Consider the following 12949-nt stretch of genomic DNA (forward strand, 5'->3'; position numbering starts at 1 on the left):
GCTCAAGGTTACACGATCAGGTGTTTCTGGGTGGGTGCTAAGTGTCTAAGCCGGGATTCGGTCCCCAGGTCATCCCACCACTGGGGCCGGTGCTCTTACTCGCTGTGCTACCTGGCCACCCCTTCTTATTCTATTTTCAAACTCAAATGTATATGTTAAATATTGAATCACTGTGGCTACTGCTAAATGAGTTTTTGAAGAGAAAAAAATATCCCACAACACACTGAAGTGAGGCTCCTCTTTTTTTGAAGTGCAATTTTATTTATTTTGTTGAATGGTTCCTAATTAATAGTTTTTACTTTTTAAAATAAGATTTTACTGATATTTTGTTTCTTATATCACCATAGTACCCTATGTATTCCTCCCCTTAAGTCTTCCAGACAGCCATCCCATGACACAAAGTATTTTTTAGAGAGTAAAATAAAAAGTCAGCACAACTGATCAGTACATTGAAAAATTCTGAAAACCCGCAGTATATTATACCTATGGATCTCCCACTTCCACCAAGGAGTAGATACAAAAGAGTGTCTTCTCACATCTCTTTATTCAAGTTCAACTTCATCGTAATAATTTTCTTAAGTTTACTTTTGATTTTTTGGAGTATCATTGTTGTTTTCATTTCCATTTCTGTTTAATTCACTCCACCTATTCATATAGATCTTTCTATGCTTCTCTGTATTCATCACACATATCATTTCTTACAGCACAGTAATATTATATTATGTTGTCTATTGTCACAATCTGTTTAGCCATTCCCTAATTAACAGGCATCTACTTTGTTTCCAATTCTTAGCTATCACAAAAAGTGCTGCTATAAATAAGAGTATCTGGGGACTTTATTATCAATGGTTTCCTTGGGGCATAAGGAAGGTAATGGAATCTCCCATTCCAAGGGTATGGACATTTTAGTCACTTAATTTGCATAATTCCAAACTGCTTTCGAAAATGGTTATAGGGGTGGCTATGTGGAGCAGTGAGTGGAACACAGGCCCTGGTGTCAGGACCTGAGTTCAAATCTTGTCTCAGACACTTAACACTTACTAGCCATGTGACCTTGGGCAAGTCACTTAATCCCAACTGCCCTCTTTCCCCCCTCCAAAAAGGGGGGAAAAGTCATCAAGAAAAAAAAGAAAATGGTTACATCATTTTACAGCTCCATCAACAATATATTATGTATGCCTATCTTTCCACAACCCTTTCAACATTGTTATCATTTTTGCAAATATGTAGCATGTGAAGTGAAACCTCAGAATTGTTTTGATTTGCATCTCATTATTAGTGATATGGTGCACCTTTTTCATGTGGTTGCAAATGCTTTTCATTTCTGTTGGGAAATGACTATTTGTCACATATATTGTTTATTTATCTCTTATCAACCCCTTATCAAAGGAATCTGATTTTTTCCCCCATTCAATCACTTCCATTCTTATCCTAGATGCCACTTTCAATAGCCCAGATACTATGTATTAATGTTATCTGAAAGCTGAACAAGAAAATTAAGCTCAGCACTTCTTTCAAAGGGAGAAGGAAATGAAGTCTTTACAAGTATAGAATAACTTTATTAGCACAACTAACAGTTTTGGAAGGTATTTATATGCAACAAGAAGATTCTAAAATATGATAAGGAATGTTTAAGTCAAATTCATGAGGGAGGAGTGAAGGAACTTACCTGCCCATGATCGGAATGTTGCTACTATTCCCATTTTACTGGCTAGGAACCTTGCTTCTCGGTCTTCTCTATTAAGAAACAGAATATTTAGGAACCAAAGTGGTGAAAAATGGTAAAGTTTTTGAGCACTACAAACGGAAATCTATTCTGGGGGGTATCCAGACTTGTGATTTCATTTGTCTCCTCTGCAGGTTCATCTTCCATGTTGTACTCCCTATATGAAGAGTGCTCAGATTCTGTTCTGGGCTCTCCCCTTTTTCTTCTAGGGGATCTTATCAGCTCCCACTGATTGAGCTACCATCTGTATGGAAACTATCATCTGATGCCCAAACCTAAAAGTTCAGCCTTCATAGCTCTCTCTTGAGACCCATTCCTATAACAACAACTATCTAGATAATTCACAGGCATCTCAGACTCAACATATACAAACTCACCTCCTTCCTCCTTATTTCCCTGTTCCTGTTGAGAGCACCACCATTGTTCTGGTCACCCAGGTTATCTACTTAGGGATTATCTTCACTTTCTTCTCCATCACCCCTCACATCTAATCAGCTGCTAAGTCTTAATGATTCTACTTTTTTTAACATCTCTTGCATCCATCACTTTTTCTCTCCTTGCACAATCATCCTTTTCCTCAACTGCTATCATTCCCCATCTAGAATTCATAGCTTCCAAATAAGTATTTCTGCAGTCTACCCCCACTCAAATCTATCCTAATACTGAAATGCTCTCTGACCTCACCTCTACCACTTGAACCTGACAGTTCCATTCCAAACTCAACTGAGTGCTGTTTGCTCCAAAAAAAAAAAAAAAAAATCCCCCCAGGAAATTCCCCAGTTATCAATTAATTTTCATCCTATCATTGCTCACTGTACATATATATTCCACATTTATGAGCGAACATTCTGCATCCCTCTAGTAATATATAAGTGCCCTGATGGTGATGACTTTTTCACTTTTGTATCTCTATCCCATGCACGTGCTTGAAAAGAAACGCATTCTGAGAAAAACTAACTCTTATCCTTAAAAGAGCTGTCCAGGGCACTGAGAGGTTAAGAGACTTGCTGAGGTCACACAAATCACTGGATGATTGTTACTTTCTACAGGAGGTCTTTCCTGGTCCCTTTGCACCTTTCCAACAAGGTGACCATTTATCTGCTTTATCCTGTTTTTATATATCCCTACATATGTGTATATTCCCCTTGATAGAATGTAAGCTCTTTAAGGCCAGGAGCTGTTTCACTTCTGTTTCTGTATTCCTAGGGTCTAACAGTTCCCTGTACATAGAAAGTACATAATATATGCCAGCTGATTAAGAGTGGTATTTCAACCCAAGTCTTCCTGATTTGGAACAAGCATTTACTCTTTTAAAGCAATCTCCATTTGCTTTCCCAACCCTGGTGTTTCTTTTTCTTTTACTCTCAATCCTTTAATTTTTAGAATAAGTTTTAAAAATCTATATTGTAATATCCCCATTCTACTCTACAATAAAAAAACTGAAAGATTCACAATTCCTGAAGTTTTAATCCTCTTGAAGAGATCTAACATTTGAATGAAATCTTTAAGCCCATGTTACAATTTTATTGAAAACAAACATTTCAGTTAAACAAAGGATACATTACAAAGTCATTATTTCCCCTTTAATTTTCAGGAGCATCCAGGAGACTGCTGACAATATAACTTTGAAAATTAAAAAAGAAAATAAGTAGCATACGGTGAATCTTTGATTAACAGGAAACATCTGGTACTTACTTGAGCTGTCCTTCCGCTGTGTCTGGATTATGTCTGTAGTGAAAATCTGTATATGGTGCTAAGATTCTCTAAAAATAAAGAATAGTACTTGTTATGATAATTACCTTCATAATAAATAAACTGAATTTATTTTCACTTTCCTCCAATTTTATTCCAAGATAATTTGTTTAAGTACTTAAGCTAGCTAGAGTAATGAAATAAGTAAAAACCACTGGTAAACAAAGAGTAATGCTGAGGGGGAAGTTTAGTTTAATTTTTTAAAAAATTCTAAAATAGGACTTTCTTTCATTTAAGTGAGAACATAAAGTATACAAAGCAAAATTCAAGACAGGCTGAACAAAGAGAGAAATCTAGATAAAATGAATGTATATGTTAATTAAGTTTGTGCCTATCAAGATTCAAAATAAAGCTTCTACTAAAAAGAAGAGATTGGTGTTTTGGAAAAAAGGCTGAATTTGTTAGTAACTGATGACTTAGGATCTCAAGACTATTGATTTAGAGATATAAGGGACATTCAGGGTCATCTAGTCCAATAATTTCACATTGCAGACAAGAAAACTGAGGCCCAGTTAAGTCACTCAATCAAGGTCATGTAGGTAAAAAAAAAATAGCAGTTAGGTTTTGAATCCAGGTCTTCTCACTCAGGTAACAGCACTCTTTCTGCTTAGCACACTGTTCACATGTAAGGAAAGAGGTGAATTTTTGTAAATATTGAGGATCTTAGGATAAATGATACTGGCTTGATACTATTAGCTTCAGCAGAGATGAGAAATAAAATTTCCCTATCTATTCAACTTTATTTCCATGTATTCCCCCACTTCAGGAGGGGGTGAAGTTACTACTTCTTTCCTGATTAGCACTCTTCTCTGCTACATATTAAAAAGGTCTCATTAAGCCTCCTCCCTCCCCCACCAAGAAAAAGTATAAGCAAATATGTCTACTGTAAACTTGAACACGCTAATAATACCTGTGTGTAAATAACTGAACAGTTTACTAACTCTCCAATTTCAGAATTAATATCTTGTTTAAAATAAGATTTAAAAAAACTTACTTGCAAAAGACAGATTCTAGTTTACACCCATAAGATTACTTTAAATAATGAATGCAGAATTTGTTCTTAAGGAGAATGCTGTAATTCAGCAGATTAAGGTTAGGAATGAGTGGATATTGGGTTCAAATATTGGGCAAATCACTAACATCTCTGGGTCTTGGTTTCTCTATTTATAAAATGAAGAAGTTGAACTGTATGACCTACAAGGTCCTTTCCAGATCTAAATCTATGATCTTATCATCCCATTAATTCATGATATAAGCTAATTTCAGTTTCATAAACTCAAAGATCAAAATAACCAAAGATATCGAGTACCTATATCAAAGTAACCAACTTAATATAATCATAATATCAGACTAATCCAAAAATATTCTCATATATAAAGCCCTTCACTAGGGCTAGGAATCACCAACAGTTATTTGGAAATTTATCTACATTGCTGTTTTATCACTTTAATCACCCTTCACTAATCACTTAGTCACCCTCTAACTGTGCCCCTAATTTAAAGAATTGAGGATACAGTAAATGATAAAAATGTGCATACACACACAAATAACCATCATGTCTACTTTCTCTCACCTTTGCTTTCATCTTATATGCCTGAACTTATCTCTTCTTAGGATTCTGAGTAAATTCTCCACACAATTAATCTCACTGTTTCAGATGAATTGGGAGAAAGCCTAGCTGAATTAATAAAAAATATGAATTAAAGATAATAAAAAATATACTGATTTAGCTGCCTACAAAGGATTTCACAATGGAGAGCTTCTTAGTCTGATTTCCTGAATTTAGAAATGGGATTAGTTAGTCCTTTCTTCATAGAAGGAGCAATGGTAACCTTCAGATCAATATAAACTGAATAATCATAAATCCCTAATTAGTGAAGACAAAATGAATGATATTTAACTGTATAATAAATATTACTGAGTGTGTTAAATTGATACTGTGCTGTGAGAATTTTCAAATTAAGAACTTAAATGTATGAAACTGAAAAAAAAAAAAAGTCTACCTCTAATTCTACATCTGCTCGCACATACTGTCGAGTCTTTGGATGATTTAGAAGGTGCAAAACTGTAGTAATAAGGGCCTCATTTATTCGGCTTAATTGGCAATCAATCACATTTTTTAGGATGGTACTTAGTCCACCTCGGAGAGCCACCACCTCTGGATTCTGAAGTGCTAAAGGAAAAGAAATAAAACTTTTTTGAGTAAAAGAGTAAATTGTACTAGGAAAAACCTCCCCAGGTATATAAATAATAAAAAGGTAATTCTACTTATACTTAACAAGATGGATGATTGAAAAAACAAGATTTTTTTGTTCAGTGATGCTAAAATAGATTGAAAATAAATTAATTTAAAGATTATGTGAAACTTGTAAATTATAATCTGAATATTATTTAACAATAAGATTAATATTCATGATAGCAAAAGATACTTTAGACAAAAATGTAAATTATTTTCCTCCAATACATGATCTAAATAAATCATTATATATGAGGTGTGACTATAAAGTAATGCTAGTGATTTAACATACCAGAGACCTTACAAATCAAAGAGTTTTGTCCCCTTGAAAGTAATTACCTTGGAAGGCTATACATTTATTCCAATGCTGTACACCATTGCTCAAAGAATTTTTAACTCTTCTTTTGGAAATACTTTCATCACATTCTTTTGAATATTTTCAAGGGTGACAAATTTTTATCCTTTTAGGGTGGATTTGATTTTTTCAAACAGCCAAGAGTTACTTGGAACCACGTCTGGTAAATAAGGTGGGTGGATTAAGCTGAGTAGTACTCTTTGGGGGTCAAAATCTTTTTTCATAGCAAACTCACTATAAGGCAGAATATAGTCATAGTAAAAAAGCCTATCACTGGGCCACAATTCACTCTTTTAACATTACAAAGAATTTTTGAAAAGTTTCAACATTTCTCTATGAAACTTTTAATGACTAATGTTATAGAATAAATTCTACATAAACAAAGCCTTAAAATGCCTGTTTCAAGAACTTTCCAATATGTAATTTCTGTTTGTGCTAGGCCACATTATATTAGCCTTTTTATTTTCCTGTCAAATTCCATAGTATGAATCCATTTGTGGATAGAGGGAATAAAAAGTATTCAAGGAAAGAAGGCTTAGTCAAATATACTTTAGGCACATCTATACTTGCACAGAAGGTAGAAAGATTTTAGATGAATGGGCACCCAATTAATCCCTATTCTGAGAGGTTCATAAGGGCAGGAGGAAAATAGGCAAAGAGGAAAAAGAAAAATCTATCCTGTTTTAAATTTCAGTTTAAGCTAGACAAGCATGGTATTAGGATGCATAGTTCAGGGAATATTTTTCCAAAAAAGGAGAAAATTTAGTTGCCTCTACTTCTAAAAACTTATGTAAGTGACCAAGTCTCAGCAATGCATACTACAAAATATTTAACTGACAAAAGATTATAGTATCACATATCTAGGGTTAGAAGAGACCACTGAGTCTGCCCAACCCCCTTTTTTTATAGTTGAGGAAAGAAAGACCCAGGAAGGTCTGAATTTAAGTCATTTGATTCCAGAACCAATGCTCTTTCTACTGTACCTCACCAGCCTCTTGAGGCACACTTCAGAAAGGAAAGCATATAAGCAAATATTAAATACTACCATTTAGCATTTATATTTTATTTTGCAGCTTTCAAAGAGATTTAACATACCTTATCTCATTCTATCCTCACAAGAACTATGTGATGAAGGCAGGATGGTATAAACTGCCTTTTTTTTTTTAATTGAGGAAATCTGGGCTGAGAAGTTATAATTTGCCCCAGGTAATACAGCTAGTTAAGTAACAGTAACCAGGACTAAAACCTAGATACCTTGGCCTTCTGCCTGAGATGACATTACCTCTTAAAAAATTATCAATGGCAAATATTTCCTACTGGGTAAGAGAGTTAATATTTTGAACTTTATTTCTGAAAATTATTTCTATGAGTTGGTCATCAAATTTTCCTAACACTGATTAGAAAAGGTGGTATATCATTCCCTTCTTTCTTGAAATATTACAACTTCGTCACAAGTGATTTGATGCCAAAAAAGGAAGTACCCAAAAAAGTGATGCTGAGGTCTATAGAAATTTACTTGTCAGTAAAATAACTATAAATAATAAATGGGGTAAAAGATTTTGGATAAAAGCCTAAGAGCATATAATCATCCCATATTTGTGAAAGTGGGTAGAATTAATATTTTATAGGACATACTTCTAACATATGGAAGAAATATGTAGCAATGCAAAAAACAATTCTTCATTTATATATGTTGACAGTCTTGAGTCTCAGGAAAATTGGTGGTTTGCACAGTAGATTTTGAAGCTTTGTTTCTGGGTCATACCAGGAAGATATCTGAGCAGCAGTTTATTAATTTCCTTTAAAAAGAGTTATTCTCAGGGAGGCTAGGTGGCTCAATGAATAGAGCACTGGCCCTGGAGTCAGGAGGACCTGAGTTCAAATCCGGCCTCAAACACTTAACACAAAAACTAGCCATGTGATGTTGGGCAAGTTACTTAACCCCAATTGCCCTCAAAACAAAAACAAAAAAGACAAGTTCAGTCTTAAAGTCATTATCTACTGACCTCTATGTTTTAGGGTGGCTAGGTGGCGCAGTGAGGAGAGCGCCAGCCCTGGAGTCAGGAAGACATGAGTTCGGATCCAGCCTCAGACACTTAACACACACACACACACACACACACACACACACACACACACGCACACACACCCACACAACCCCCCCTATCTTTGTGACCTTGGGCAAGTTACTTAACCCCAATTGCCCTCCAAAAAGGAAAAAAAAAAGTTATCCTGTTTAGCTTTCCTTAAAAGATAAAGTTTGTTCAATCTTGCAGTGTTTGTTATCTTCCAAACTCAATGGCACAATCTTTGCAGAAATGTTCTTTGTATCTTGATGTAAGTGTGAATCTCTTTCTTCACTGAAATTTATCTCTTCAGCCATAATTCTTACAGTGTAATCCTAGTATGAATGAACCTTTTCTTGTGCTTTTTGAAATATTTTCATTAAATTCTGTGGGTTAACTGATGACCAAGTCAGGCATTATTATTGATATTTTCACTACTTTCTTTGAATATTTTGGGTGAGTCAGGAATACTTGATCTTTATCTTATTTTACTCCAGTTGGTTTTCAAAAAAATATTAAGTCTTACAGTTTTAACCTCATACAAAATTTTATATTCATGCTTTGCTCTAAATAATTACCACTTATTTTTATGGTGACCTTCACCACCAGGCATCTCAAAACAAATGGATTTTTGAAATGCTACTACTTCAAGATCAAACATAAGTCCCTGCCACGATAATTATTTTTTTGCTTCCACTAGTAATACTATAAGCCATCTTCATTATTTATAGTCACCCTTCATAAGACAATGCAAAGGCCTAGCAATTTTCTCCGTTTCTTTAAATCTTACTTTTGCAAGGAGTATTATTTTCTGTATCCTACTTTATCAATTTACCGGTATATTAAGCATAATTAGTTTATTCTTTTAACTTAGTGGTCAATTGAGTGTTCATCATCAGACTGCAAATAAATAAAATTTATTTAATATTGAAATTAGGTAAGAGCCTGGATATATTTACTGGTATCATGTTTCAGAAAGAGCAACTGATCTACTGAAGAATGATGACTCCATTTTATTTATAACAGGCTCTTACCTTTCTTTTATGTATATTATTGCAATGACTAAAGAATTTACTTTTTTAAAAGACTGATGAAACACTTTAAAAAGCATTACACTTTTATTCTGTTTTGTAAATAATTCTTACCTAGTTCACAGATAATGGCAATACAAGCCCGAACCATTCTATCTCTTTCCTGAAGGCCATCATTTCCAACGGCTATCAATGAGTTAGCAACAGAGCTGGGAAACAGGGAAGCATTCACAGTAATCATCTGTAAAGAGAGGGAAGGGAGGGAAGAAAGTCAGAAAAGGGAGTTAATTCCTTCATTATTAATATATTTTAAGATTTAAATAATAACATGTTCAACTCCTAGTATAATACTTCAAAGGTACATGTTAAGAATATGCCTATGTCCTTATCCATCTCAAACACAGACTTTAAAAAGGACAAAAATAGTAACCAATGAATGTTTGTAACCAATGTATATATGACAATATATAAATGAAAAGAATTGTCGTGATTATTTATTTTAAATATCATCTCTTTATATATCAAAAATAATTTCTTGAGTGCCTACTATACACCTAGCACTACATTAGGCTTAAGTATATAGTTATATATAATGTTTCTTTGTATAGATATTATTCATGTATGTGGTACAATAAGATATTTTCCATGGGTAAGCATTAAGAGTAACTATAACGTTATACTGGATATCATTACATAGCAGAATATTTCCTTAACATAGGTCTTACAGCTAAGGTTTCCTCAGAGATAATTTAAACTAACCCTCTCATTTTTTAGTAGATGAGGAAACCAAAGTCAGGATAGGTAAAGTAACTTTGACTCAAAGTTATACAAATGAGGCAACTGTGTTGGTTCCTCTTTCTCCTCTTAATCACTAAAAGCTGCCGCCTCTTATTTATTACTTTTCTCATTATTAAATGGTCTCTTTCAACATATTCAACTACCAGGAAGCATACAACATAATTTTTTTCCCTACTACTTGCTGGACATTTTCTTCTAGATAGAGCACCAGCATTTTAAATACAACATGAATAAACATGTACTTCCTATCATCTCCAACCCAAACCCCAATTCCCTCTTGGCTTCTCTATTTTCTGTTAACAGGACAACCATCCTCACTATTATCCAAGCTTGATTTTTTTCTTTGACATGCCCCTCCTTCCCTGACTGAACTGACACAAAATCAAGTGCTAAGATCTATTGATTCTAAGGCCACACTATTTCTTAAAACCTATTGCCAAGATCTTAATTCAAGCTTAAAAAAAAAATCCCTTTTCTGGACTTTTTGAGTAGTCTTGAAACTGGATGAATGATAAAGCTTGTTCCCATGTGATCTACTCTACAAACTGATGCCAGAATATTTTCTTAAAATACATCTCTTACTAAAAACCAACATAAAACCAGAGGTAATGCAACCTGGTTACATTAGTGTGCAGCAGCTCAAAAAACTTCCATGCTTCTCTTTCTGATGAACATCAATCCCTTTATCCTCCATGACTTTCTATCTTAATCTCTATCTTTATTCTAATCTCTTAAGATTCCTACCCTGTCTTCCATATCAGTCTTGCTAAGTACTTTGCTAAAAAAAAACTAAAACAAAACCAAGGGAGTGGCTAAGTGGCACAGTGAGCAAAGCGCCAGCCCAGAGTCAGGAGGATCCGAGTTCGGTTCTGGTCTCAGACACTTAACACCCACACAAAAAACTAACCATGTAACCTTGGGCGAGTAACTTAACCCCAATTGCCCTCCAAAAGGCAAAACAAAAAAACAAAACCAAGGCCATCTCTTAGTTCCCTTTTCCCCCAACTCTACATTCCATATACAGTAACTACACATCATTCTCTATTCTCTCTACAAGTACTCCAGTCTCACTAGAAGAAGAGGCAATTACTCTTGAAAATGACAAGCTTTCTAATTGTTTCCTTAACGGCATATTCTTATGGTTTCTCCAAAAGGTTGTGCTTTCAGTTGATCCCTCACTCCCTAATTTTCAAACTCTCTTTATTTTTATTTGCTAATATTTAGAAACATGGCCAGATTACTTCTATCCTTAAAAAACCTGACTTGATTCTATCATTTCTGAAAGGTATTCTTCTATATCTCTTCCCTTTCACAAACTCCCAGAAAAAGTTATCTATACTTTCTTTCTAGGCTATCTACAAATTCTTATCTCCCACTCTACAATCACTTGAAATCTGGCTTACAACCTTATCAATCAATTTCTCTTTTCAAGGTTACAAATAATCTATTTAATTACCAACTTCAAGGACTTTATTCCACTCCCTATACTTTTTGCAACAGGATTGACTAAAGACACAAGTCCTTACCCTTTCTGCAATGGGATTGACTAAAGACACAAGTCCTTTCTGCACATTCAATTATCAAATCTAACCGCCTTTTCTCAATCTTTATCCTTCTTGACTTCTCTGCAGGTTTTGATATTGTCTTATCCTTAATACTTGCTTTCTCTCTAGATTTTTGAGACAGCTCTTTCCTGGTTCTCTTACCTACCTCACTGTTACATTTTAGTCTCCTTAGTTGGATTTTCACCTAGTTCACCCTCACTAAGATGTAGGGGATGCAGTGTGATACAGTAATATAAATATTGAATTTGGAGCCAGAGGACTTCGACTCAAATTCCAGTTTTATAGCTCACTGTGTAACGTTAGGTAAGTCAATTTCTTTGAGCCTTAGTTTCCTCTTCTGTAAAATTAGGGAGTTGGAAAAGTATACATTTTGGTCCTAAATCTATAACCCTACTTTTACTCAGAAATCTCTTGCTCCTCCTTTTTTTCTTTCTTTTTGGAGGGCAATTTGGATTAAGTGACTTGTCCAAGGTCACACAGATAATTTTTGTGTTAAGTGTATGAGGTCGGACTTGAACTCACGTCCTCCTGACTCCAAGGCTCTATTCACTACACCACCTAGCCGCCCCTTGCTCCTCCTTTGAAGCTTATTTCATCTATTTATACCTTTCTATATAGATCTGTTACTAACAATTTTAGCAACTTCCATTCTCCCTCTTTTTTAAAGGTGTTCAGCATCTGGCTCAGTCTTCTTCTCCACCCCTACTACTCAAATGTTGGAGACTTTATATGATGTCCCCTCAAATACCATGGCCTCCTGATTCATCAATATCCTCAAATTCTGTGAATTATAACACTCCACATCAGCTACCTGACTGACTGTTGACTGCTGTTTTCTCCCTGATCTCTACTAACATGCCTATGATCTTTACAAAAAGCTTTGCCTGACCCTTCCACTTTTTCTCAAACTATTTTTTTTAATTGACTCTTCTCTCTCACTACCTCTCTTCCTCTGAGGTTCATGCTATTCATATCTACCACCCAATCACAATCTTTGTAGCTGTTGTTCTTAAGACCCCAAGGTCCTTCTCTTTCCTCACTGAACCTATCTTATCCCACTTCCTCAATGAACCTATCTTACAATTTTTTTCTGCTTCCCAACTCCTGCTTTCATACTATGAGTTCAATATACATACTGATTCTCTGTCAAATACACTAACCACTCAGTTTCCCAACCTACTCACTATGATCTCCTCCACTGCACCTCAGCCTCAGACACCCACAAATATACCATTCCATGTTCAGGAATTCTGAAGCCTTCTTTGGGACCACAATATATTGAATTTTTATCTCTCCCTCTGCCTTCCCTTATATAACACTATTCTTCCTCTACGTCATGACCTCTAATCTCTTAATCCCTCAGTTCTCTTCCAGACCATCTCCCCTGCACTAGCTATTCTCTCCTCCCCATCTTGATTCC

General features: G+C 35.0%; 1 protein-coding gene across 4 annotated transcripts in view; it reads right to left on the bottom strand.

Moving 5' to 3' along the window:
* The window catches only part of RICTOR (RPTOR independent companion of MTOR complex 2), a 172575-nt gene that overhangs the window by 67821 nt on the left and 91805 nt on the right, over positions 1-12949 (bottom strand). For all 4 annotated transcript variants that reach the window (XM_069096191.1, XM_069096192.1, XM_069096190.1 and 1 more), the window contains 4 exons: positions 9281-9407; positions 5482-5651; positions 3422-3489; positions 1670-1737 (listed from right to left, as the gene is read on the bottom strand). In XM_069096191.1, coding sequence (XP_068952292.1) covers positions 1670-1737; positions 3422-3489; positions 5482-5651; positions 9281-9407 — 433 coding nt within the window. The remainder of the gene's footprint in view (positions 1-1669; positions 1738-3421; positions 3490-5481; positions 5652-9280; positions 9408-12949) is intronic.

Source organism: Petaurus breviceps, unplaced genomic scaffold, assembly GCF_028583685.1.
Source record: "Petaurus breviceps papuanus isolate PSGF00001 unplaced genomic scaffold, PetGlider_PUasm1.0 229, whole genome shotgun sequence".
NCBI lineage: Eukaryota > Metazoa > Chordata > Mammalia > Diprotodontia > Petauridae > Petaurus > Petaurus breviceps.